General features: G+C 40.0%; 2 protein-coding genes across 2 annotated transcripts; both read left to right on the top strand.

Moving 5' to 3' along the window:
* The first annotated feature begins 6,707 nt into the window (after window positions 1-6,707).
* On the top strand, window positions 6,708-9,712 carry LOC128740892 (V-type proton ATPase subunit d). Its single transcript, XM_053836503.1, has 3 exons — window positions 6,708-6,969; window positions 8,300-8,808; window positions 8,881-9,712. Exons 1-3 carry the CDS (start codon window positions 6,849-6,851, stop codon window positions 9,295-9,297), a joined length of 1,047 nt encoding a protein of 348 aa, XP_053692478.1. The 5' UTR covers window positions 6,708-6,848; the 3' UTR covers window positions 9,298-9,712.
* Window positions 9,713-18,246: 8,534 nt separating this feature from the next.
* LOC128746082 (protein croquemort-like) lies at window positions 18,247-19,963 on the top strand. Its single transcript, XM_053843131.1, has 5 exons — window positions 18,247-18,378; window positions 18,436-18,741; window positions 18,798-19,639; window positions 19,701-19,791; window positions 19,850-19,963. The coding sequence occupies exons 1-5, from the start codon at window positions 18,247-18,249 to the stop codon at window positions 19,961-19,963; spliced, it is 1,485 nt and encodes a 494-aa protein (XP_053699106.1).
* Window positions 19,964-27,881: the final 7,918 nt, after the last annotated feature.

The raw sequence follows: 27,881 nt of genomic DNA, 5'->3' as shown, positions 1-27,881 counted from the left end.
CCCTTCTTGCTGATGGTCAGCCACAGCAGCACCTTCTTGGGGAATTTGGTGTGTGAAATAACCTTCGTTTCGGAGCTCATTTCATGGGGGAAGTAAAATACTCTGCCAGTCGTTGTCATCGATAATGAGATAGGTCTGGCCGTTCATCACCATCACCGCGTCGCGATTCGTCGGGCAAATCGTCTTGACCATCTTATTCACCCCCTGCCGCTGCGTCATTGTGTGCAGCTCCGAGACCAGTGGACGGAACTGCCTCTTCCTGACATGTATGTCCATCTTCAACAGGTACTTTTTCACTGTTTGGCCGGCTGCACCGACCGCCCCTTTTCCCTCGGTGTTCGTCTTCAGCATCCTTTGGAGCTTCTTGTCGCTCAGGGTTAGAGTCTCGAGAACTAATCAAGCAAATGGAACCAAATTTGGCATGTGGGTGTTTTTGGAGACAAGGATTTTTTCTATGGTGAATTGAGACCCCTCCCCTCTTTAGGAGAGGAATTATGACCCCTCCCACCTTAAAGAAAAGGGGCTCCGGTACAAATGAAATACAAATTTCTTCATAACTCGAGAACTAATCAAGCAAATGGAACGAAATTTGGCGTGTGAAGGTTTTTGGAGGCAAGATTTTTTTCTATGGTAAATTAAGACCCCTCCGCATTTTAGGAGGGAGGGGGGCTCCTATACAAATGAAATTCATATTTCCTGATAACTATAGTTCTCCAGTTATCAATCAAATGGAACCAAATATGGCATGTGGGGAATTTTGGAGGCAGGAATTTTTTTATGATGGTTTGAGACCCCTCTCCCCTGTGGTAAGGGGGATAGGGACTCTCATACAAATAAAACCGTTCCGTTGAACCTGCCGTCGTATGAAGATCGCTGCCGACTTCTTGGTATCCTGCCTCTGGAATCCAGACGACTCATTGCCCAAATGATTTTTGCCGCGAAGTTATTATACAACCACGTCAATTGTCCGTCGCTATTACAACAGCTGCACATATATGCTCCAATCAGACCGTTACGTCAACGAAATTTCTTGCTCTTGAAACTGCGGAACCGTTTATTTGATGCTCATGAGCCATTTGGATTTATGTGCTATCGGTTCAATGACATGTTTTATATGTTTAACTTCAATCCCAAGAATTAGAAGCCGCTGGGTTGGAATCTTACAAGATACCTATTCCTATGTAAAAAATGCAGGAAATCGATTGGTGATGGTTTCGTCCTGCGCAGATTAGGGGGAAGTGGTCGATTTTGCCCTATTATTCCCATAAATCATGATAAAGGCTTATCAAACAGTATAAAAACTTATTTGACGCCAGTGAAATGAGCTCAAATAGCTTTCAAACGTTGTCAAAACATCAGAAGAAACAAATCCCATCCATTCCATACTGTGCGAATTGCAAGAATAGTCCATTTTGCCCAATTCACCCCCATATACATAGATAAACTAATTAAAGCGATTAAAACTAACTCAAAGGCAAAACAGTCTTCAGAAAAAATGTGTATTTTATCATACTGAATAATTTTGGAGAACAGTTGAAAGCAATAATTAAATTGGATGCAAAGTTATTGTGCAGAATTGATTTTTAAGTGTACTTTTTAAGTGAATTTTTATATCTGGCAACTAGTAAAAGATATATAGTTACTATATTCCAAGCCCCTGGCAGACAACCATGTTCTCGCCGCCAACATCTCGTGTGTGCGAAAATGAGATAGCAATTCAGCACTGCGTTTCACTCAACTGCCAGCAGTCTGATTTGGGCCCGCTGTCAAATTTTGAGCCCCGGACATGCTGTCGCTGACGTTTACTGCAGCTCGATATAGAGATGTCGATGGGGTGCTATATTCAGCAAAGTTGCTCATTTTAGTGTGTTCTAGAATTGTTATGAAGAAAAAAGTTTTTTGGACGTATCCAAAAAAAAAACAAAAGTTTGTTTCACCCTGATAGATGAATATAAGATCACACTAATAGTTTGAAAAGATGCGCTCTATTTTATTGATAAACTTCTCTTAAGACACCATCGTCGAAAAATTACGAATTTTTTACGCAATAGCAAATGAATGTGTTTTTGTAGATCTAGGAGATCCTCCTGAAGGCTTTCGAATTAACCTGTTATTCCCCTGTGTTTGAATTAGTTTTAATCGCTTTAATTGGGTTTTACTATTTATTTAGGGGTGAATTGGGCACAATGGACTATTCTTGCATTTTACACAGTGTGGAAGGGATGAGATTTGTTTCTTCTGATGTTTTGACAACGTTTGGAAGCTATTTGAGCTCATTTCACAAGCGGCTAATAAATTTTTATATACTGTTTAATTAGCTTTTATCATGATTTTTGGGGATAATAGGGCAAAATGGTCCACTTCCTGAAGCCTGCGCAGAATGAAACAATCACCAATAGACTTCTTGCATTTTTTACATAGGAATAGGTAGGGCAGAGAGACGTCGACAGTGAGACACTTTTTCCAAAAATTCTGAAACAATTTTGGTGATAGCTATCAACGAGCGCTTTAATTCATTTGAATTCAGTTCAAACAATATTTTTTGGATAATAAGAGTAGTCCAGAGGCCGCGCTGTTTTTTGTGTGTATAAAGGATACATTATTGTTGGGTATGATTGAAAATTCCGACTATTTTCAGATCTACATATATATTCATACTATCTGACCCGACAAACTTCGTATTGCCACAAATTAAACTGTGTTGTACATAAATCCTGAATCTCGGATGACCTTTATCACAATCTCGTGTTTTGCAAGTTTCTGGGGAGTTCATGGGTTTTTTAATATACAAATGTTCCTCACAGTAAAGTAGAAAACAACTCCCCCCATTGCTTAGCCTAATAAAATATGGCGGATAGCATTTAAATATTCGTCATCATTACAAACCATTCCGCCGAATACCATTTTGCGGAACACCAATTCTCGGTTGACCATAACGCGGAATATAGTGTTTCGCAGAATACCATTTCGCGAAAAACCTTACGCGGGATGTACCATTTCACGGAAAATCTTTTCGTAGAAAGTACCATTTCGCAGGGGTGACTCAACTGAAGGAAAGTAATAGAGGTCTATTTGGTTATTTGTTTATTTGTACATCAACAGGCCTTGTGGCCCAAATGATAATTTAACCTAAAATCTACGCACTATTGATAAAAAACGATTTTTAGCACGTTACGATTGACGTCAAATTTGAAGCTGGAGTACGGTCAAAGTGGCGTTGGAGACCGGTAATCGTGCTAAAGCTGCTACAGTTAGTTCGTCGATTCAGCACGTGTAGAAAGTGGCTATTGCGCAATGTACAACTCCGAACGTCAAGGTTTTGCAATATATACGGGCAATCCACCCGTGAGGTCAATAAATCGGAGACAATTGTTGCTCTATTTACATCACGACGAACATGAAGGGGGTCTAGGTCGATGAGCCTACAGCCTTGTTCGTAGCTTGGCAGCTGGAAAGGGTTATTCCACGGAAGTCTCCGAAGAGCAAAACGAATGAATCTCCGCTGCACTGACTCGATTCGGCTAACTCCATTTTGATAATATGGACTCCAAACTGGAGCACAGTATTCAAGATTGGACCGGACTAATTAAGAGCTTTCAAGCAGTAAACATCGTTGAGGTGCTTGCCGATGCGCATAATGAAGCCAAGGTTTCTGCAGGCTTTGTCCACGATGAACGCGATGTGCTGTTTGAATGTAAGTTTAGAGTCGAGCAGTATCCCCAGATCCTTGACGCAGTTTTCACGACGTAATGGCGTATTTGACAGCTTGTAGTCAAAAGCGAACGAGCTCAGCTTTCTGGAAAATGTAATGACTTCACACTTGTTGGGGTTAAGCAGCATGCGGTTGTCGACACACCATTTGGCAAAGGTCGATAGTTCCTCCTGAAGGATAGCGGCGTCGGATAGATGTTCGACTTTTGAGTATAACTTGAGATCGTCAGCAAACAAGAGTCGCGGACCTTTAAGCAGGTAGTTGACGTCATTGAAGTAGATAAGGAATATTCAAGGACCAAGATGGCTGCCTTGTGGTATTCCAGAATGAGCAGTGAACGATCCAGAGAGACTGCCCTCAATGTTCAGCTTTAAGTGGCGATCGGATTAGCATATGAACGGAACCAACGCAGCAACGGACCACCTATGCCAAGCTTATCCAGTATAGCAATAGCGATTTGGTGATTCAATTTGTCGAAAGCTGCGGAAAGATCAGTGTAAATGACATCTGTTTGCGACCGAGCATCGAAACTATTTATCACGTAGGATGTAAGAATCAAGAGATTGGTAGTCGTGTAGCGCTTGGGATGTACTGATTGAAAAATGCAAATACTGGTTCTAACAGGGCGAGCTGAAACAGTTTCGAAATTGAGTTTAGAGCAGAGATTTCTCGATAGTTATCTACGTTTTTCCTATTTCCCTTTTTATGCATGGGGAACATGTAAGCCGATTTCCATGCTGAGGGAAAGACACCTGAGTTAACGGATAAGCTGAAAAGATGGCTCACTGGAGCAGCGATAGCGTGGATGCATTTTTTCAGGAATACAGGTGGTATACCGTCCGGTCCAACGGGGCGAGAAAGTTTCAACTTCGCGACGGCCGATGTAACCATCACTTCATGGATGGTGAGGTTGTTCAATGAATGACCCAGGAAAGGAACACACTCAGTCGCTGTGGATATCTCTGCAATCGCCAAACTTTCATCAGTAAATACACTAAAGGATTTCATCGAGAACAGTTCAGAAATTTACTCAGTGTTGCTCGCCGTTTTATCACCCAGGAACATAACCGAGGGTAGACCGTCATCTTTCCGTTGCTCAGTAGATCTAGGAAAATAAATAAACCTAGACAGAGGTAATCTCTACGGGGGGCTGCCCCCGCAGTGGCCGGCGCTTCCGACGGCAGGTCGCCGGCAACACTCGCGGCCTGTGGCCGTCTCGCGCTGAATTATCTAATGTTACTATTGCTAGTTTTTGGTGATCTTGTTATTGATTAATGTTTTATGAAATAGTCTATAATTTCTCGAGTTCGATTAGTTTTTGAGTTACGCAAAAATTTGTGTTTTATTTGTATGAGAGTCCTTATTCTCCTACCACAGAGGTGAGGGGTCTCAAATCATCTCTAAAAAACTTCCTGCCTCCAAAACCCCCCACATGCCAAATATGGCTCCATACGCTTGATTACTTCTCGAGTTATGAGAAAACTTGTATTTCATTTGTATGGGAGCCCCCCCCCTCCTAAAAAGAGAGAAGGGTCCTAATTCATCATAGGAAAAAATCATGCCTCCAAAAACACCCACATACCAAATATGGTTCCATTTGATTAGTTAGTTTTCGAGTTATGAGGAAATTTGTATTTCATTTGTATAGGTGCCCCCCACTCCTAAAGTGTGGAGGGGTCTCAATTCACCATAGAGAAAATTCTTGTCTCCAAAAATACCCACATGTAAAATTTTGTTCCATTTGCTTGATTAGTTCACAAGTTATGCATAAATTTGTGTTTCATTTGTATGGGAGCCCCCCTCCTAATGGGGGGAGGGGTCTCTAACCATAATAAGAACCTTCCCTTTCCCTTCCAAAAACTCCTATATGCAAATTTTTACGCCGATCGGTTCAGTAGTTTTCGATTCTATAAGGAACATGCGGGCAGACAGACAGAAATCCATTTTTATAGGTATAGATTTGTTTAGGAGCTCCCTCTCTTAGTAGGGGGAGGGATCTCTAAGAACCTTCGCTGGCACCAAAAACCCCTACATGCAAATTTTCACTCCGATCGTTTCAGTAGTTTTCTATTCTATAAGGAACATGGAGCAGACATAAATCCATTTTTATAGGCATAGATTTGTATGGGAGCCCCCCTCTTAGTGGGGGGAGGGATCTTTTGCCATCGGGAGAACCTTCCTTAGCCCCAAAAACCCCTACATGCAAATTTTCACGCCGATCGGTTCAGTAGTTTTCGATTCTATTATAAGGAACATACGGACAGACAGAAATCCATTTTTATAGGTATAGATTAGGGGATGAGCAATCAATCGACCTTTTCGCGTGCGTAATGGCGGCTAGTGGGTACAACTTTCGGAAAACGTTAGCATGCCTTTGGCAACTTTATTCACGTCAAGTTGATATTTCCAGCCTTAATTGTTGTTGTAGAACTTTCAAGCAAAGCGAGTGAGCGAAGTTCCCAAAAGCAAATAAACATTGTCGAAAACTGAACCCACTAGCCGCTGTAGTAGATATGGTATGGCATGAATTGGTAACACACTCGGCTTCAGTAGAAGACACTGCCACTGTAGCCCGTTTCCCGGACGGCCAAGCAATCGTGCTTACGTAAACCAAAGTCACGACCGCCGCCATTAGGCGCACGAAAAGGTCGATATAACCGCCAGAAGCAAGGTATTGTCAGTGCAAAACTAGCTATCTTCAATGATAATAAATAAACCCTCCCTCGATTTGATTGAATTTTGCGGTTAGGACAAGCAGTTGGTACCGATTTGTCCCAATTTGGCAAATTAAGAAATGGCACAACGCACAAAACTGAGTAAAAAACAATTTCGAAATAAGATCTCGGTTTTCGAATAGTTTACGTTTTCGGTAAAACATCTGGCATCTCTGCGAAACAACCATATTTTAGCAATATCGACGAACCGCTCCTCTTTTTATCGATATGCGTGCGCCTATGATTTCCCATCGAGTCATATGACACTTCTTTTTTCATCAATCGTCGTCACTCGTCAGAGAAGAAAATCTCTCAGCACAGTCAGCGGTGGTGATCGTTTTCGGAAAAGTCTTTGATTATCGGGAATAATCTTACTGCTTTCGTTGAAAATAAGTGCAAAGTGTGAAAAATCAATCGTCAATATGCCGGGTTACATGTTTAATATCGATGGTGGCTATCTGGAGGGCTTGTGCCGTGGTTTCAAATGCGGAATTCTGAAGCAGTCGGATTATCTGAATTTGGTTCAGTGTGAGACTCTAGAAGGTAAACAGACTTAATATATCCAAAGCTATAGATATTTTAAAGTTAAATGTGTGAATAAATGATTTTTCGCTTTAAAAATAAGTCAGGTGCAAATTGCGAAAAATCAATGAGTGAATTTTATCAAAAAGTTGATCATATGACCCTCCTTCTTCGCAAGCAACATCAACAGAAGTAGAGGGGTCGTCAAATGCAAAAATATTTGGTCAAATTTTAATTATATTGAACAACTTTCAGAAAAACCTGAGTTTGCCTTAAAACAACATTAAATTTTCTTCTTCAGCTGCACAACGTTTTTCAAAGCAACATGTTTTGCTTAAAAAATATTTTATCTTCATCAGTGGCGACTCGTGGTGGTTTAGCTTACCTGTTCAACCAGCGAAAAATACAAATTAATAAGCAGCTTTTTTATTATCGAAATTCTATATTTTATTCATAAAACAAACATTAGGGGTATTCACGTAGCGCTTGCTATGTTGCGTAAACGGTGTATTTCGTGTATATGCTGCCGCAATTCGTATAGCAGTTCCGGTTTCTATGGAAGCGGCAGAGTAGCGGCAGTATAAATACGCAATACTCCGTATACGCAACATAACAAGCGCTACGTGAATACCCCTATTATTTAAATAACAACGGAATACGGCGGTTTACTTTACCAGCAAACTCGTCTCTGAATTTTAACTACGAACCTAAGACTTTCCGTTCAATTTACCTATTGAACCAAATTCAAGAACAACCACCACACGCACCACAAGCAATATGCGTAAGTTGTTCAATGCTAAAGATGAACGAGTTAATGAGAAAATTTGGCGAATAATGCATGCCATCCCCTTCGTACCAATACATTGTCCTGGTGCTAATCTCTAAAGCAACGTTCAAGCGTCGATTGAACGTTTTGCTCATTAGCTGCGTGACTAGATAAAATGGAATCAAAGCGCAGGCCATAGGGATATGTGGTAGTAAGTTGTTCAATGCTGAGGATGAACGAGTAATGAGACAATAATGCGCCCGCGCTTTCGAGTAAAAGCTGTTTCACATTCTCTTTTTATCTCCTTCGTACCCAGAATCAACACCAGGAATAATGTGTTGGTATATGCTTGTGCATTGAGATCAAAGCAACGTTCAAACGTCGTGTTGAGCGGTTTGCTCAGCAGCTTCGTAAACTAAACTAATAATTTACCGAATTATTCGTATTGCATATGTGTCGGTTCAAACGAAATCATGAACTAGTGATGAAAAAAAATTTGTCGGGTTGAATTTTGTTGCCTGTCCTATGAACAGGTTGAACATGCGGACGAGTCGCCACTGATCTTCATAATATGCTTATTTTCAGATTTGAAATTGCACCTACAGGGCACAGATTACGGCCAATTTCTTGCCAACGAGCCATCTCCGCTGGCAGTTTCCGTTATCGACGACAAGCTGCGTGAAAAACTGGTTATCGAGTTCCAGCATATGCGTAATCACGCCGTTGAACCACTGTCAACGTTTCTGGACTTCATTACTTACAGCTATATGATTGATAACATCATCCTGCTGATTACTGGTACTTTGCACCAGCGACCTATTTCGGAGTTAATTCCGAAATGTCATCCGCTTGGAAGCTTCGAGCAGATGGAAGCGATTCATGTGGCTGCCACGCCGGCTGAACTCTACAATGCCGTGCTGGTAGATACACCATTGGCTCCATTCTTTGTTGATTGCATCTCGGAGCAGGATTTGGATGAAATGAATATTGAAATTATTCGTAACACGCTCTACAAGGCGTACCTAGAAGCATTTTATGATTTCTGCAAGAAAATCGGAGGTACTACGGCTGATGTCATGTGTGAGATTTTGGCGGTGAGTCTCATAAGCATCCTTGAACTATTAATATTTCTATCAATGCTTTCTTCTTGTGTTTAATCTGAACAGTTCGAAGCGGACCGTCGCGCCATTATAATTACAATTAATTCGTTCGGAACCGAACTATCCAAGGACGATCGAGCAAAGCTGTATCCTCGTTGTGGTCGCATGAATCCAGATGGTTTAGCTGCCCTTGCTCGTGCCGATGATTACGAACAAGTTAAGGCTGTTGCGGAGTATTATGCGGAATATGCAGCATTGTTCGACGGTTCCGGTAACAATCCAGGCGACAAAACGTTGGAAGATAAGTTCTACGAGCATGAAGTGAAATTGAACGTTTATGCTTTTATGCAGCAGTTCCACTTTGGCGTTTTCTACTCCTATCTGAAGTTAAAGGAGCAGGAGTGCCGTAACATTGTCTGGATCGCCGAATGTGTAGCCCAGAAGCATCGGGCCAAGATCGATAACTATATTCCCATCTTCTAGAGTGTTCCCTAAGGTTTGCTAATGCATGAGAACAATTTGAAGACATTCCTTTTCATCTAATCGTGGATATGCTGCAGAACAATGATGACGAGAGTATTATGAGTGTCTTGTCTTAATGAAACATTTTAAATTGCTATTTCAAGTGCAATCGGTGAATAAAATACAGTTATCCACACATATGTCATAACAAGCTGCTACATTGTTTATTACGCCATACGCAATTGTATGTAAATGCCGTTTCTGTTATTTGTTCAAATTATTTTATTCTTATTATAGATAGCACGATTCCTGCCTGCAAAGGTAGAAATTTTCTGTACATTTGTTTGTGAACAATAGAATTTATTGGATGCTGCACTTATCGTAATTAAACTTCAACTACTAAATGTACGATGGTGAATAAAATAAAATGTAGATACCCTATATTTTTTGATAGTTTCTTTTATATTTCGTCAAATTTAAAGGTGAACATCAACGACGGTCCTTGCGAATCCGCAGTTAGCGCTATTTTCTGAATTATAGATTTATGCGGAATGTTGTTCCAAGGGCAATAGTACCACTCAGAATCAGTGGTGAGAGATATAGTAGGAGCTCTAGAGTAGAACTAACGAATAATGGAGCACATGCGAAATAATGGCGGCATTGCCCTCGTTCGAATTATTCCCGATGACGGTAATAGCCTGTTTGTAGCAATCGTCAACCAGTTTTACCGGTACGCTGAAACAGTCCTGCAACTGAGGAAGGATGTGGTTAACAGGGATGGTTCGATCACTTTGACTCAATTCATTTGACAGTACCGTCTCAGCCGAACCAAATATGACAATGTTCTATACGGGACATTTGTAGAACTAGTTTTAATCTACAATTTTCCTGAACATAGTTTTGCTATATCATTTGTTGCTACAACGCTAGTAACTCATCAGTGACTAAATGAACGTCCATTCAGTCACTAATAAGATACTAGCATAGTAGCGCCTTAACTACAAAAGTTACAGCAAAACTTTATTCAGCAAAATCATAGATAATAACCTGTTCTACAAATGTTCCATACATAACTTTGTCATATTTGGCCCCGTTAAGACGGTACTGTCAAATGAATCAGAATTGAGTTAAAGTAATCAAACGATCCCTGGCGGTGAACTTCACAACAGTGCAACCTGATCACTTCAGTTATAGCAACTCTTATCCCTACCTCGCTGGCACCAGCTAGTAACACAACCAAGTTTCGGGGCAAACCAGAAACTCCCCTCTAGTTGGACCCGTGGTTGTAAACAGGCAGGGGGAGAGGGACCTAGACCTTAGACTTCTGGTCTACCAGGTGTCTGTGTGGTCCATTGGGTCCCATTTTGGCCGATGCCAGTAAGGTCTCAACTTTGGTAAACTGGCGGCTATGTTATTCGGACATGATTCGGACACGATATACAAAATGACTTAGGGCTGGCCTTTGCGACGAGCGACTTTGCTAGTAAAGTCGCGTGGTAGCGACTTGAAACGGCGAGGTGGCAAACAGTGCATGTGTCTCCGTCCCGTAAAACCTGGCAGGCCTTCAAGTACGTTCCATATACATTGATCGGAGACAACCGGGCGGGAGTAGGTTCAGATACATTTTCCTGATTTACGCCGAGCTGGCTCTGAGGTGCAGTTGCCCATAAAGCGCTGCCCCAATCCTCGCATGGTTCCCCTGTTCCATAGATCGCCATGCGATCATTAAGGCGACTACTTCAAATGGGTTTGGATAGCGGCCTGAAGGGGGTCCCTTTAAAATCAACATAAACATATAAACAAATTTACTGCAAGTGCAGATACGGTGGAAACCCCGTTCGCGGGAGGAGGCAGCCAGCGTTGTCCACCAAGAATGGAGAAAGACGCAACTAGAAGCGCCAGTGTGGGTGGCAGCGGTATGCCTGCCACACCAGACAGCGATGAACGGCCCAGCGTTAATCAGGGCGATAGAAAAGAATAGGGACGCACTACCTAAAGTGGTTGTAGCGTCACAGCAGCTCGATATAATCATCGAGTCCACGTCCAGTTGCGACAATTTCTATAAAAACCTGAAGCAGAGCTTGCTCATGCTTCGGAGAACCTTGTATGTAGCGACCAAAACGCACAACAGCCTCGCGGCGCGTGCAGGAGAAGTGAAGAAGTGAACCATGAAGACGTCGAAGTCAGCACAGACGGATGCCTGCCCGTTGACGGGAGCCCTACCAACAGCAGTAAGACATCTGCCAAGCGTCTGAGACAGTCCCCAGGGGATGACATCCATGGTTTGAGCAAAAAACGCCTGATCGGCAAAAGCCCTTAGGCTAGCGGGTTGACGGAACCAATCGATCAACCAGCGGGAAGCACCAAGACGGGTAACCAAAAAAAAGCTCAACCTAAACCGACAGGGAAGCGAGCGAAGAAGGGTGATGTTCTTATCCTGAAAACGAACGGGTTGAAATACTCGGAGGTTCTGAAGGCCATAAGAGTAGACGCCTTACTCAGGGATCTGGGCGTGGACGTTCGGAGCATCCGTCTCTCACGAACAGGCGATATGATCCTTGAGTTAAAGAAGGATGCCACCATTCGACCCCCGCTGGCGGACGGAAACGAAGCCCGGAAAGCTGCTAGGCTAAAAGTGAGGTGATCGGTATGTCACTGATGATGACAGATCACTAAGCGTGCTCAAGCAGTCGAAGGCTTGCTTCCGGTGCTTCGAGCACGGGCATAAGGCCTGGAACTGCAATGGGGTCAGATAGGAGCCAATTGTGCAGGAGATGTGGCAGTGCTGGCCACAAAGCAAGGGACTGCGCGGAGCCTTATAAGTTCTTGATCTGTACCGATAAACGGGGCGCGAAGCACGTAACGGGAGGTCCAAGGTGCCCTGCCGGCAACCAAGCCAAGTTCATAGTGACACAACTCAACCTGAACCACTGCGGCACGGCTAAGCAGCTGTTACACCAAGCAGTTTCTGAATCAGCAACGGACATAGCCATCATCTCGAACCCATATCGCGTCCCTGCCGGAAACGGCAACTGGGTCTTGGATAGGTCCGGGACGGCGGCTACATTGACGACAAGCAGGTTCCCGGTTCAAGAGGTGTCAACCGCAGACGAGGGATTTGTGGTTGCCAAAGTGGGTGGAGTGTTGCTACTGCAGCTGTTATACTCTGGCGAGTTGGTCTATCGAGCAGTGTTCATCGAAGAACTGTTTCCACCTTTCGACCACCTCTTGCTCGTTTGTGATTAGATTCCCTCCCTCCTCCTTACTCATGTCTGTTCTCGGTGTGGAGCCCTTACTAGTTTGGTTCAACTTCTTGTAAAACTCGCGTGTGTTATTAGTTTGAATCAGATTTTAATTCTTCATGATTTCTGTCCTCCTTTTGGCGCTTTTTTCTCCTCAGGATCGTGGTCAACTGGATCCTAGCTATATAGTATTTGGCCAAGTTCTCCCTGCCACTAGGAACACTTGTTGCTCAGATAATTTTCCTTGGCACTCTACCGCTTGTATGCAGTCTCCATCGAATCAATCATTTTGTATTCTCCGGAGCTTTTCATCTAGTGGCGCGGTAGCGGCCTCTCCGAACGTATATGACTTAGAAATTATATTTATGTGTGAACTGCTTTATAAATTATGTTTCATATCCTATAGTCGTAAATCATGTGCTCTTGTACATACTTTTAATGGGGCCATAAATGTTATTCATGGCGATTGAAATCATATTTATGTGCCTCACACATATATGTTATTTGTCAGATCAAATTGCAAAAAATTATGGAGTTTCACGCATAAAGAGTATACGGAAACTTGCCTCAGTGTGGTAAAACAGAGCCTTTCCGCCGGACATCTTCCAAACCTTCTCTCCTTTGTGACAGATCTCCTGCAGAGCTGCGACCCGACCTTACGGGGTTCAAGTTGTTCGAGCAGCACCCGGTCGCCACCTGCGAAATTAAGCGATCTGCAGTTTCAAGTACCGAGTATCCATTCGCCGTCCTTGTGTTGTCGCCTAGGACGATGCCGAATATTACCATCCGTATTAAGGGGGGACCCTACTCTGAAAGCCCGAAAAATAATAGATTTTCGTAAATTTTTTTCAAATTCTAGAATTATAGTTAAGTGTTGGGGTATTTTGGTTATTGGTTAAGGTATATTTGAAGATATATTTTGTATTTTTTAGATACCAAAATAGTGCTTATTATGCTGGAGGCACGTGGGCGCGTGAATGCCCTCTAGAAAATAGTTTCTTGCTGGCGGTACGTGCCGGGAATCAACGGAGTATCGTAGAACGGATTTGAAGGTTGATTTTGAAGCTTTAGGTCAATACCTAAATTGTTACGTAGCGGTTTTTGAAAATTCGGAAAATTACCAAAATGGCGGCAATTTCTCCAAAAGAAAGGTGTGTTTTGTTTCGTCAAAAATCGTCAATTAACAGCTCATAAAAAATTGAAAAATTGAGATATCAAAAAACGGCTACGTGACAATTTAGATTAATCATTTCTACATGCTGAAAAATTCAGCCAAATCGGTCCACTAGATTCTGAGATACACGTACCGCCAGCTAAAGAAACATGGTTTCGGGGAAAACGCGTTCAAAGTTGCGTACAGCAATGGACCTCCCCTGAGGTGACTCTACAATATTTGCCGTAAGTTTTCAACGAGATCAGATATCAAAAAATCCTTTTCGCATGACATTTCTGAAGGTATAAGCGTCTCAAAAATGCAGAAAAATAAAATTCGATTTTTTCGAAATTCGACTTACCAGAGTAGAGTCCCCCCTTAACTGGAATGTTTGCAGTAACTTCGTTTATTATTATTGTTTATTCGCGGAGTAGGGAAAAGCCCGTGGGAGTTATATTCTATGGTATCATATCTTCTCTCGTGGGTACAAAACCTCTTTTTCAAACCAAACCAATCTTTTAACTTGTAGGGGATTGTCCCCTGTTGTGAAACGGCCCCGGGTGTGAAACACCCGTAATTTTTAACGTTTTTCCCAAGCAACCAAAAGTTCGAATATTACTTGACACGCGAACTCGAAAGTTCATAATTAGTTCAGATTCAGTTCCGTGGAACTTTCTTGCTGATTAGTAGTGTATATCAAGTATACGTGGAACTAAATGCTTTAAGTAGTGCTGCGAGTACTACATAGACACTTCAAAGCTATTAGGATGCTACATGAAGTTCTGAAGTAACTTTAGTTGCTAACAAGTTCTGCGTGCTGCTTTTTTGTTTATATTTCTGGTGGTCAAACCAGCAGAATCTGAAACTATTGGAGATTAATTATTTTTATTTCACTTGAATAAATTTAATCCTCGCACATTTCTAATTACAAATATAAATTAGAATGTAATGCTCTTCATTATTGTGTTGTGTTGTGTAGCATATGCTGTCGGTATCTTACTACTATAGTTAATTGCCTGGTTCCAAACTTTATGTTCTATAATTAACTCGCGCTGCATAAAGCTGCTGCAAGTTCTAAAACGAACTTTTACTTAACAACTGATTGGCAAAATTCACATCGCTTGTATACGGCAAAGGTGACGCAGTGGATCGGTATAGGTTTGCAACGCGGAACACCCGGGTTCAAACCCAACAGCAGACAAATGCAACGAATATAGAAGTTAGGTAGAAATATAAAAATAGAACATAGAAGTGCTGCTAAATTTGTTTTTTCTTAGTTTTTGACAGTTTATTTCGAAGCTGCTTAGAGTTCTATGCAGTGGACCCAAGACAGCTTGAAAGTTCGGTTAATTACTTAAAAGTGACGCTGCTTAGCTAGTTGTAGATTGATATACATAAAGCTGTTTAACCCTTGTTAGACACCATTATTCGAATTTTTGGTTACTTGGGTTATTATTCTAGTGCAGTCAAGTTACTACTAACGTCTAGTCTCATAGTAATATCACAGAGAACAGACATCCATTCAAGAACAAATTTTTCGGGAATTCTTGGATAAAATTTCAAATTAAAATCACCTAATATGCTAGCGTCACCACCACTATAGTTTAGTTGGGAAACTGATTCTTTTGATTTGCACACTGACAACCTTTGACTCTTCTGGCGCTAGTATATATGAATTAAAAGCGTTATGCTAGCGCCAGAAGCTAGCTGTTGTGAGTTTAGTGTAGAATTTTAAGCGCCTTCAGCGACATCATCACTATCCAGCTTTTTACGAGCCATAATGGCGGACGTGTTCGTAATATTTAAACAGCATTTTTGACAGTTCCCTAGTACATCGCACGTTTTCTTTCCGCGCGTTCACGGTAAAACAAAAACAAACAACGGTCAAACTTCAACATTTACAATGCTTTGTAGGAAAAGTGTTTGAAAAAACACCCAAAAATGTTTTTTCGCATGTTTTGCAATTGATTATTTTGTGTACCAAATGGAATGAAAAAGTCCAGGTAAAGGCATATCCAGCTTTTTACGAGCCATAATGGCGGACGTGTTCTTAATATTTGAACGGCATTTTTGACATTTCCCTAATACATCGCACGTTTTCTTTCCGCACATTCCTTTAGTTTTACCGTGAAAGTAAATGTGCGATGTATTAGGGAAGTGTCAAAAATGCTGTTCAAATATTACGAACACGTCCGCCATTATGGTTCGTAAAAAGCTGGATAAGCTAAGTTCTGGACCTCTATTTCACCACACAGACAAATTTTAGGTGAAATAATTGACTCAAAAATTATAATATAATTTTTTTGCAATATGGCCACCGCCCCGGTTATGAAACAGTCGAGTTCCCCGGTTGTGAAACATCTAGAAAATCAATTATTTTATACTTCAATGATCGTACATTACTTCAATTGGGGTATAATGAGTTTTTATGGCACCAGGATTCATTTAGGTTTAGCAAAAACTCAATTCCTTGTAACACATGTAGCAGACCAGTGCATTTGAAATGTGCCAATATGCCGCTTTTTTACATGAATTCAGATTTAGATGAATAAACGAAGAAATTGATTAATGATTTTGTATTTTTAGTATTTTACATGAATAAATGATTTTAATTTTTGATTTTTCTTCGATATTTCTATATTTTCCTTTCTTTTCTAAAGATTTCCCGAGGTGTTTCACAACCGGGGATACTTTTCTTTTAGCCACAAAAAACCATGTTTGGAAATTTGGCTATAACTTTTGTGTTTTAAACAAAACCCATATACTTCCTTTGGCAAAAAGATAGGTATACGTTTAAACTTTCCAGTGCTTCAAAAAGATTTAAAATTGGATGATCCGATCAAAAACTATGGCCAAAAAACAAAACCTGTTTCATAACCGGGGACATTCCCCCACAACAGACAACATAACATCCTACACTCAAAATAATTTTCACGTCGAAATTACGGGAAAAGCTATGTGATTATTTTCCATCCAACTTTCCCGTACTATTTACGTGAATTTCACGTAGTTTGCATTAGTATGTGTGCATTTACGTGGAAATCAGATAAATGTTATTGTATTTTCCAATAATGTTCAACTGAAAGTCACGTAACTCCCTGTAGAGAAATTTACGTGGTTTTTCACATGGAAAGGACGATTATTTTGCATGTGTGCGAACGTAGGATTCGACAGATATAATTTTTTGGATAGACTGCAACCAGAAACTTAGCGTGTTTATTGTCAGAATCGTCTCCACCAAGTCCATGCTAAGTCACGCGTCTTAGTAGAATACCTTGAACATAAGTAAAAAAACATCTTATCCATTACATTATTTTTCAAAAAGATAGATTGTTATGAAATAATAAGCACAGGACAGGAGCCTCTTCCCTGCATTGTACAGTCAGACCACAATTGGGTCACACACAATTGTGGGTCATTTTAACATTAGCTGCTAAGTTCCGTTTAAAAATTACCTAATGAATGATCAAATTATTAGTGCTACTTATGAGTAACAATATTATCATTCAAAGCTAAAACGACCCATAATTGTGTGTGACCCATGATTGTGGACTGACTGTATTTGGAATCGAACAATATGCGCACCGTCAAAGTCCATTAATTGGTACAGGAATTATCGCTTAAACTCCTCCATTTTCCATGATTTCGCCGTTCAGTTGCCTAATCTGTTCTTTCTCTTTGTGCATGCAATCCACTTTGTTTGACTGGTTACGAATGATTCCATCAACAAGGCCGATAACCGTAATACAAGATCAATTGCAATCTTTTTCAGCCATGCAATGATAAGGTGCGCAAGCTGCGACCAGTGGCGTAGGCAAACGTATTCGAACCATGGGAAATTTGCATTAAAAAGGGTCCAAGGTTGGTTTCCTGAGGTGCACGAGCAAATTTTTTCAAGACCCCTCTCCCATTTCCAAACCCATTTTCTTTCCACCTATCCCCCATTTTCATCCCCTTGATGTTTGCATGAACTTATTGGAATTACCAAATCATTATTATATACTGTACCGAACAAGAGTAGATTTTATCTGAATTTATATCTCAAACACAATGAGGCAGGAATATTAAATCAGAATTGCGTGGGCGAATTTATTGCAGTACATTGCTATTGTTTTTATTATTCCATTTCGACTGCTATTTAAGACTCACAATCTTACAATTTTGTCTGAACCCAATATAATTTCTAATCGTCAGTGTGAGTCAATCACACCATTCTAATATTAAATAATAAATTAGCGTAGTTTATCAATGCAAACCTGACTAATTAATCATACCAGACTTATATATTTGCAGCAAATGCTTGGTTGTATTTTTTCACTTAGGTTATCGGCGAGATTTTATTGAACTCGTTAGGAGCAAACTGTTGAATTGTAGATAAAGTCCACCAAAGTAATCATCTACTACGTTGATGGTATTATTATCCCCATATCTCTGTAAGATTAAGTGTAAAAAGCAACATCAAATTCGGTAGGGGGTCGTTAGGATTAGGTGCTAAAATAGTTCAAATTTGACCAGTGCGAAAAGTAGGTGGAAATTTTGCAGCAGTAAAACACCCGAGAAGTAAATTTAGAAAAAATGAGTTGCTGCCGCAACTGCTCAAATCTTGGCAAGAAGATTTGGTTCTTCGTGGCTGTGATCATTATATTTGCCATGGCCGCTTTCTTTGCATTTGGTTTACCAGCAATAGTCAATACGGTTGCACGTAGAGTGAATATCAACTATCCACTTGTTTCCTTGGATATTGCATTCAATTGATTTTTTTAGGAATTCATCATGGAACCAGGCACTCAGGTATACGAGAATTGGCTTGATGGTGAGGTTCCTATGTACTTTGACATTTATTTCTGGGATTGGACAAATTCAGAAGAAGCTACAAACGAAGCTGTTAAACCAAATTTTGTTCAACGCGGACCGTATGTTTTCCTAGAAGTGCATGAAAGGCATTTTATAGAAAGAAACCCAGATCACACTATTACTTTTCAACAAAACCGAACTTGGACATTTATTCCAGAACAATCTAATGGAGATTTTTATACCGATGTAGTAACTACTCCCCACACTATGCTTATGGTGAGTTGAAGTGACCTAGAAACAGTGAGTTAACTAACGGAAAAAGTAACTTTTAGACTGTTGGAGCACTTGTTCAGGATGAACCATTTTTAAGAAGTCTTCTAGATGGTATAATTGAGGCAAATAAACTATTAGATGGATTTACCTATAAGGATGTTAAGGTACAAGATATTTTATTCGACGGCGCTGAGGATCTACTGCTTGGCGCATTGCAAACACTTATTGGTGCGTTTCCTGAGCTAGTAGAAGGCGTAGAAGTGCCACCATGGGATGGGTTCGCATATTTAGCCGAACGAAACAACAGCGTCGATTATGACGGTGTGTTCCGAATGGGTACCGGTACAGATGCGTGGACCAACACTGGGCTAATGAGATCTTGGAATGGAGAAACCAGAGTACCATATTACCGCGGTGAATGCGGCATAGTTCATGGTTCAACTGGACAAGTAAACCCTCCCATGACTAGAGCTCAAATCGATAATCCAGAAGATTTTATTCTGTTCATCACTGATATATGCAGTGCTATGCGGCTGAAGTATGACGGAGAATTTGAACTGGGAGGAGTTGTAGGCGGTCTATGGATAGGCGACAATCGTATCTTTGATAATGGGCACAATTTTCCAGAAACCGAATGCCAATGCACAGCACCGGTGGAAGAATGTCCTGCGCTCAAGCCAGGCTTATTCGATGTATCCGGTTGTAACTTCGGTGCCCCACTGCTAGTTAGTTTTCCACATTTCTATTTGGCAGATCCCAGCTATTTGAACAGTGTCACCGGACTGAGTCCTATTCGTGAACTGCATGAATTCCGCTATGCATTACATCCATTCTCTGGGATCCCTTTGACAGTAAATGGAAGGCTGCAATATAACGTCCATGTAAAGGACTATGGACTACAGTGAGAACTTGAGTATAGCTGTTTCAAAAACCAGGTTTAAATTTGTATTCTTCTTTTTCAGATTGACTAAAGACTTACCTGATATCATTTTGCCTGTATTCTGGGTTGAGCAAAGGGTAGTTCTACCACAAGATAAAATCGACGATTTGAAGGTAAGTAAAATGTGAATATTTATATTAAACTAATAGTCTAAAAAAATACTGTCTTAAGCTTATCTATACGCTACGAGACGTCGGCAAATACATTGGCTGGGCGCTTTTCGGTATTGGTCTGTTGGCGTTAGCAGTGGCTCTTTATTTCTGCATATTTGTATGGAAAGACTGATAAATATACGCAGCGAGTTATGATAAATGAGAATTAATAATTAATTATAAAGAACAACAACAACAACAACAATAAATAATAATTTATTTATTTATTTGACTGATGTTAGGCTCTGCCCATTATCGATATTAAAAAAAAATGTTACATAGTTATTACCTACTAATTACAAATAATTTACATAAAATATTCTCAGATTATCTCTAATTTGCTTCTTGGTCAAGTCAACATTTATAATGTCACGATGATTGTTAAATGTGGTCATCATTCTATACATTGGCTCATTTCTGGCGTAATTTTGAACTCTATTTGTCAAACGAAATGGTCTAACACTTCGTAACGACGAACGTCCATCATTCGCGGTCACTTGGCTTAATAAATATGGCGAATTATACCTGCCGGCGAGTATGTCCTTTAAGAACAGAGCATCTGTCGTACGCCTTCTGCTCTCCAAACTTTCCGTTCCAACCAATAAGCATAACGATTTATAGTTAGGCATCTCTCCGGTCCATCCTAAATTCCGCAGGGCATAGCGAATAAATTTCTTTTGGATTCGCTCAATTCGCTTTTTGTGCACTTCGTAGAATGGTTGCCATATTACACTTGCGTACTCAACACCACTTCGTACCAAGGCATTGTATAATGAGATGATAGTATGCGGATCCTTTAATTCTCCACTGAGTCGTTTGATCATGCCAAATAAAGAATTTGCTTTTGCAACAACCTTTTCAGTATGCCGGATGAAGTTAAGCTCGCTGTCCATTTCTACCCCCAGATCGCATACATGGTCTCTTCTTGGTATTATTTCACCGTCCATGGAATAATCAAATAGCAGTTTATTTGTTTTTCGGGTATAGGACACCAGATTACACTTCTTCGTATTAACTTTTAGGCCGAACGTTTTGCAAAATCCGATGAAATGTTGTACACTATCCTGAAGAATTCGACAGTCCTTAACAGATTTCACCGGGAGAAAAACCTTCACATCGTCAGCATAAATTAAGATGTGAACTCCAGGGAGAAGTTCCGGGAGCTCATTCATGACTGTGACGAAAAGCAATGGCCCAAGATGACTCCCCTGAGGGACACCAGACCAGACCGGGAATGGAGCTGACTTGCTCTTGTCAATCTTGACATATTGCGATCGATTCTTTAAATATTCGCTTATCCACCTCAGATTTATACCGCCTATTCCATATTTTGGCAGCAATGTTGCGATCGCATCAATATTTATTACGTCAAAAGCCTTAGACATATCTGTGTAAATTGTATCTACTTGCCACCCATCTGTAGGTAATATATGTTGATAATTTGAAAAGGCATTATCTCTGCTATATTTTTAGTTTAAAAAGTGCAACAACTTAATCATAAACAAGTTAATAATAATTTAAAAAAAACCAAATTTGGTAATATCGATTTAGCGTACATATGCCTAGTTTCAAGCTCAAGATAGAAAGAGATGCACTATATGTCTATGATATATGACATCGTTTGAGAGTAAAGCGTAAAAAGAGAGAACAGCATCAAAGCTCCCCAGAACACTGAAAAATGAGAGAGAAAGATCTGAAGTGCCTCAACTTTGATCAGTTTTGTGACTGACGAGATAAAGTGCAGTTGAGTTAGTCGTGGTAATAAAAAAATTAAATTGAAGAATCCGACAATGGCCTAGTCGGGGATACCTACACCGCTCCCAACAAAAAGTAAGCATTTTTTTTTCGTTCTTGGTCACGATAGGAAATTACTTACTTGAATGATTTGTAAACAATCATTCTTTCTAAAAAAAAGTATTTTGAAATGGTGATTCAGTTGCGAAGCTTGATTATTTCCGATAGATAACAAAATGGCGCGTAATGATTTGGATAAATTGAAACTTTGCTGAGAGAGAATTCTACAATGTTTTAATGATTTTCAAGATTAGCTTAATTATCAATTAATTTTTATCGATGGTAAAATAAAAATAGCAGCTCTTGACAATGATCAAGATAGAATCAACAAAAAAAAAATCAATGCTATTCCTTCGGAAGCTAATGTGATTAAATATGAAATCGACATGGTTAAGTAGAAAAAAATCCAATTCTAGATCGGAATTGGTGCGTTCCGTAGAGGACGCTCGACTCGGTTGGGTCAAAGCAGAAAATCCAATTCTAGATCAGAATTGGTGCGTTCCGTAAAGGACGCTCGACTCGGGTGGGTCAAAGCAGAAAATCCAATTCTAGATCAGAATTGGTGGTGCGTTGCGTAGAGGACGCTCGACTCGGTTGGGTCAAAGCAGAAAATCCAATTCTAGATCAGAATTGGTGCGTTGCGTAGAGGACGCTCGACTCGGTTGGGTCAAAGCAGAAAATCCAATTCTAGATCAGAATTGGTGCGTTCCGTAAAGGACGCTCGACTCGGGTGGGTCAAAGCAGAAAATCCAATTCTAGATCAGAATTGGTGGTGCGTTGCGTAGAGGACGCTCGACTCGGTTGGGTCAAAGCAGAAAAATCCAATTCTAGATCGGAATTGGTGCGTTCCGTAGAGGACGCTCGACTCGGTTGGGTCAAGGAAAGAAAGTCCAATTCTAGTTCGGAATTGGTGCGTTCTCCGAGCACGCTTGACTCGGTTGAGTCAAACCAGAAAAATCCGGTTCTAGATCGGAATTGGGTTGTACCGTAGAAGGCGTTGGACTCGGTTGAACCAAAGAATAAAAATCCGATTCTATAGATCGGAATTGATGCGTTCTGTACAGGACACTCGGCTCGGTTGGATCGAGGAAAAAAATCCAATACTAGATCGGGGTTGGTATGTTCTGTAATGGAAATAAAGATGTTTATTTTCTTCATTTTTGGTACACAAACTCGAATCAAGTCGAAATAACGAAACTGCAAAAATATATACTGATTGTCAAAGGGCGTAATACTAAATTTATTTTTAGAGGCATTGTGCTGATGGCTTCAAATTCTGAAGTAACGTAGCTAGATATTCTACTGCAATCGAAGAGACGGAGTACGTGAATTAACGTAGCTTAGAATTTGCAGGAAGCATCTGGTTAACTATCATGGCACCGTTAGTCTATGGAAGGAGACCAAGGTCGTTCTTTCTTCAAGCATTTATCTGAAGACCATTGAAGAAGCACACAAGGGGCATATTGGATGTCATGCAATGAAACGGATTTTCATAGAAGTAGCAGACCATAATATACTTCAATGCCATGCTAGATTCAGAATTCCTTTTGAGTTACTAGGGGGAGGAAGTATAAATATTCAATGCCTTCTCTTTGGTACTCGAAAAAACAGATGCAGATTGAGAATACGCGCGTGGCGAATCCGAAGAAAGGAAGAACAGATCCGCAATTCTCCCACGAGTGATTAATTGTTTCACAACTCGATAGAGCTAAAGCGGCGATTAAGTGTCCATTCAAGAAGCGTCAATGATCTTAAGAATCTTGCACTATCTTCGTAACTGTCCTGTACCCTAAGGGTGCACTCTGTACGGGGCCTTACAGCCGGCTATGAATTCTGTTCTGTGGTCAAATCGTAGAAAAGACGTTTAAGCCCAGGGCTTTGTTTTCCTTGAAGTCAGTAAGAAAGGCAAAAGGAAAACACATTGAAAACATATCTAAGGCTATCGGTTACAATGAGGACCTTAGAAAACAAGTAAACAGCTGAAAAAAACAATAAGTCAGCCAGCTTTAAATGTTCGGAAAGATTCTCGAAAGAGTCAGAAACATGTGTTTGTACATTTTCCAGTAAGTACAAAGTGCTTGATAACACTTCCATATAATGTTTCAAAAATTTAAAATAACAATATACAAAGGTATAAAAAAAACATGAATTTGTTTACATGAACAAGAATCGTGTCCAAGTAGGAGGGGCAGTTACATAAGCGGGAATTTCTGCATCCTCCTTCATGGCATTAAGAATGTTGCATCGTGTTTGTCCTTGTTTTTTTCATCAGATAACGGTATCTCAAGAGTCTTCTACAATCGACACTCAAAATATATAAATATTCCCTACTTTTGATCTTGTATTAATCTTACTAGCGGCACAATCTGTGCGGGCCCTGCATCGTATCAGAGACGACATGTAAATCTGACCACCAAATATGTTCCAATAACCTGCATTGCAATTTCGTTAAGGGCTGCACCGCCGACACAAAAGGTTGCTGCATGATCATAGATCGCTGGTCACAATTCAATGGCCTGTGAGAATGACTGGGGAATGCATGGTATCCATGGAGCATCTCCAATATATCTGTATAAAAGAATGGAGAGCATTTATAAAATAATTTGCTTTTTAGCTTGAGAAATTGGCTTACCGGTATCAAGATCGCTGCAGATACAGTTTTTATTTGTGATACAGGTATCATTGTAGTGTGGATGTGGATATGAGATGTGTAACTTCTATACAGATCTAAGATACGAAACTATACTTGGATTGTGAAACTTCTCCATAGCTTTCACTAAGGCCTTTGAAGAAGCTAAAAATCATCGCGAATTGCCGGAATTACCTTACCGAGACCGAGACTACTTCGGATAAATTTGCGAAACCAAAATATACATGATACACGATCTGCGAATGCGAGGAATAAGTAGAAGTAGTGCATATAGTATTGGGCGATACCGTATCGATACCCGCGATATCGATACTCGAAGGCCGATATTTCGATATATTTCATCGATACTTCCGACGTCGATATTATGCTAAATCGATAATTTCATCCTGCTACTGTTTTGATAAAGCGGGATATGCAGCTGAAAAATATAAGCTAAAACTAGAAGTGCATACGTTACGCGAGAATTCAGAACTGACCAGAGAGCACAGAGTAGTATTGGGTGTTGACGGCATTAACAAAGTCTTTTCAGCTTTTTTACGCGCCATAATAGCGGTGAAAGTGGCAGGGGTTAGACAGAGATCGAGAAGAGCTAGAACCGGAAAGGAGCAACTCCAAGGGAATGCTCCATTAACGAGAGCAGCGAGTACAACATCGAACAATGAAACTCGATGTTTTGCTTTTTTCTTTTTTTCCCGCTATGTTACTGCATTGAAATTTGACACTTTTGGAAGCGTCGACAGTTTTGGAAGCGTGATGTTATCCTCTGTCAAATACATAGCAAGGGATAGCACAGCGCATCCCCTCGAGCAACTCCCGGCGAAACTCTGCAGGATGACCAAGAACCGCCAGCATCGAACAATATATCGACAGTATCGATAAAGCGGCGGATTTGATATTGATGTTCAATTATCGATACTTTCGGGAATCTTGCCCAATCCTAAGTGCATATAGTGCATCGCAGACTACACGCACAGTATACGATAACCGAGATACGTTAAACGTTAATGTTCGAATTCGAATTTTTGCGTAACTGCCAGCAAAACTGACAGCGAGAGGGTAAAAAAAGAGTGAGTAACGTGAGTAACATCTAGCTAGCATCCTACACTGAGAAAACTCATATAGCTTTTATGTGACGCATAAATTTTTGCAATGTGCCTTTAATTGTACGCGAAAATATCTTATGTGTGCAAAAAAAAAAACAAACTATTCATATGCATTTAATTTTCATGTGTGCTTCTGGGCGGATTTTATTTATATGTAGTGCATGAAAATCATGTACAATTTCATATGAAAAAGCTGCATTAATACTGTGCAGAATAAGGATTGCTGACGTGCGACTGTAGAGCAAATTAGATAAACCTGGCAATTGGTTCGTTCAGAAGATAAGTAACGAAATTGAGCATATAAAGGAATCTGCATTTCCAAGGCTATAGTTTCAAAATTATATGATGATGAAGCGTAGATTGTCTCTCGTTTTGACAATTTCTAATCGTTTAATATCGTTTATTCGGATTAATACCACAAAGCAATAGCGTTTGCGTTCGTATCTGAAAGCACTTTCGGTAGGGTTCTCAAGCATTTTCCCAAGACTTGCATGAAGTCATGATTAAGATCACGATAGAAAAGCAATGCGTCTGTGTTGCCAGTTATAATGATAAATATATACTGTTAAATCATCAATTTTCCGTTTTTGGATTGTTTGAAACGCTAACTGAAGTTATTTTGGTATCTAGCAATCAAGTAAAAACAATATTTATATTATAAGAATAAAATGGGTCTAAGGAAAAAGAAACCTCAGCATTTTATTTGCCGGTATTAATTTAAATTATAATTTAACAATATATTCCAACGACAAAACGATAATAGATAGAATGTGTTAGGCTAAAATTTAATTATTTTCGGCAGTTTTTTTTTATATTTTTAAAATTTATAATAGCTAAAACAACGGAAAATCGTAAAAAAGGAAATATAATAAGCGAATAAACAAATTTTGCGTTTGTGGATGACGAATTTGCATGCAAGACTTTTGTTTTGTTCATCGAAAGCTCGATACAGAATCAGGTGATATTTTGAGACGCGCATATACATTACAGACTTCGTTTATCGATTTTGTTTTCTTGCATATTTAAAATACAGTACGGTGTTCTGAGAGTAGGAGAGGAGAGGAATGTAGGTAATATATGTTGATAATTTGAAAAGGCATTATCTCTGCTATATTTTTAGTTTAAAAAGTGCAACAACTTAATCATAAACAAGTTAATAATAATTTAAAAAAAACCAAATTTGGTAATATCGATTTAGCGTACATATGCCTAGTTTCAAGCTCAAGATAGAAAGAGATGCACTATATGTCTATGATATATGACATCGTTTGAGAGTAAAGCGTAAAAAGAGAGAACAGCATCAAAGCTCCCCAGAACACTGAAAAATGAGAGAGAAAGATCTGAAGTGCCTCAACTTTGATCAGTTTTGTGACTGACGAGATAAAGTGCAGTTGAGTTAGTCGTGGTAATAAAAAAATTAAATTGAAGAATCCGACACCATCCACCATCCATTGCGCAGTTCTCGAAACAAATTCCGCCAAATTAGTTACTGTTGAGCGTCCTTTAAGGAATCCGTGTTGGAAAATTGATATTTTAGGTTCAATCTTACGATACAAATGCTCATAAACCATGGATTCGAACATTTTCGGTATGGCCGAGAGAATAGCAATTCCTCTGTAATTTTCAACCAGTAATTTGGAACCTTTTTTATGAATTGGTATGATGTTAAATTAAAGGATACCTCATTCTCGGCAAAAGGAAGTAACGCCACCGTCATAAATATCATTCCCATACATTTTTCGCATCTCATCTCGGCCATAACAAACTTCGCCTCGAATAAGAATGTATTTGTGAGTAGCCCACTCTAATTTTAGCCACAGATATTGTTTAAATGTGTATTTATAGACGCTCGAACGGAGTTGGTGTTGTGCTTTATTTCTTTTTTGAGTCGGATGTGTAGCTACTAGCTAAAATGCCAGCAGTTGAAAATCTGCTGTGCGCTTAAATATTGAGCAGGATTAAAAATTTGGTCGAAATTTGAACGGTATCTCTTGCAAACTAACGGAGCTAATTTTTAATTTGAACAACTAGTAACCCTAAATGTGCTGTTGAAACCCCAGCAAACAACTCTAGATAGAATTAACAAAAGGGCGAATGTCGCAAATGTAAACAAAACGGGTGAGAGCTATTTTTTGCTGGACCATCATAGGAAAATCAACCCTCACTCGGTTTGTTTACGCTTGCGACATTCGCCCTTTTGTTAATTCTATCTTCAACTTAGTTTGTATATCTCGGCTGAAACTAAGAAGTACGAAATCGTCACCAACTTTTCAAAAGGACCCATCTGCAAAATGTAAACAAACCGTGTGAGGGTTGTTTTTTTGCTGGACTAGCATAGGGAAAGAAACCCTCACTCGGTTTGTTTACATTTTGCATATTGGCCCTTTTGAAAAGTAGGTGCCGAAATCATATCTACCCAAAAAAGTTGTATTTGATACTACGTAAGTGTAAGAATACCGTCCTACACATCGGAGTTACGCAGCGGAATATATTACCGGCAGACA

The sequence above is a fragment of the Sabethes cyaneus genome, chromosome 1 (genome assembly GCF_943734655.1).
Source record: "Sabethes cyaneus chromosome 1, idSabCyanKW18_F2, whole genome shotgun sequence".
Taxonomy (NCBI): Eukaryota; Metazoa; Arthropoda; class Insecta; order Diptera; family Culicidae; genus Sabethes; species Sabethes cyaneus.
The sequence above is the reverse complement of the archived record's forward strand: the minus strand, read 5'-3'. Positions and strand labels throughout refer to the sequence as shown.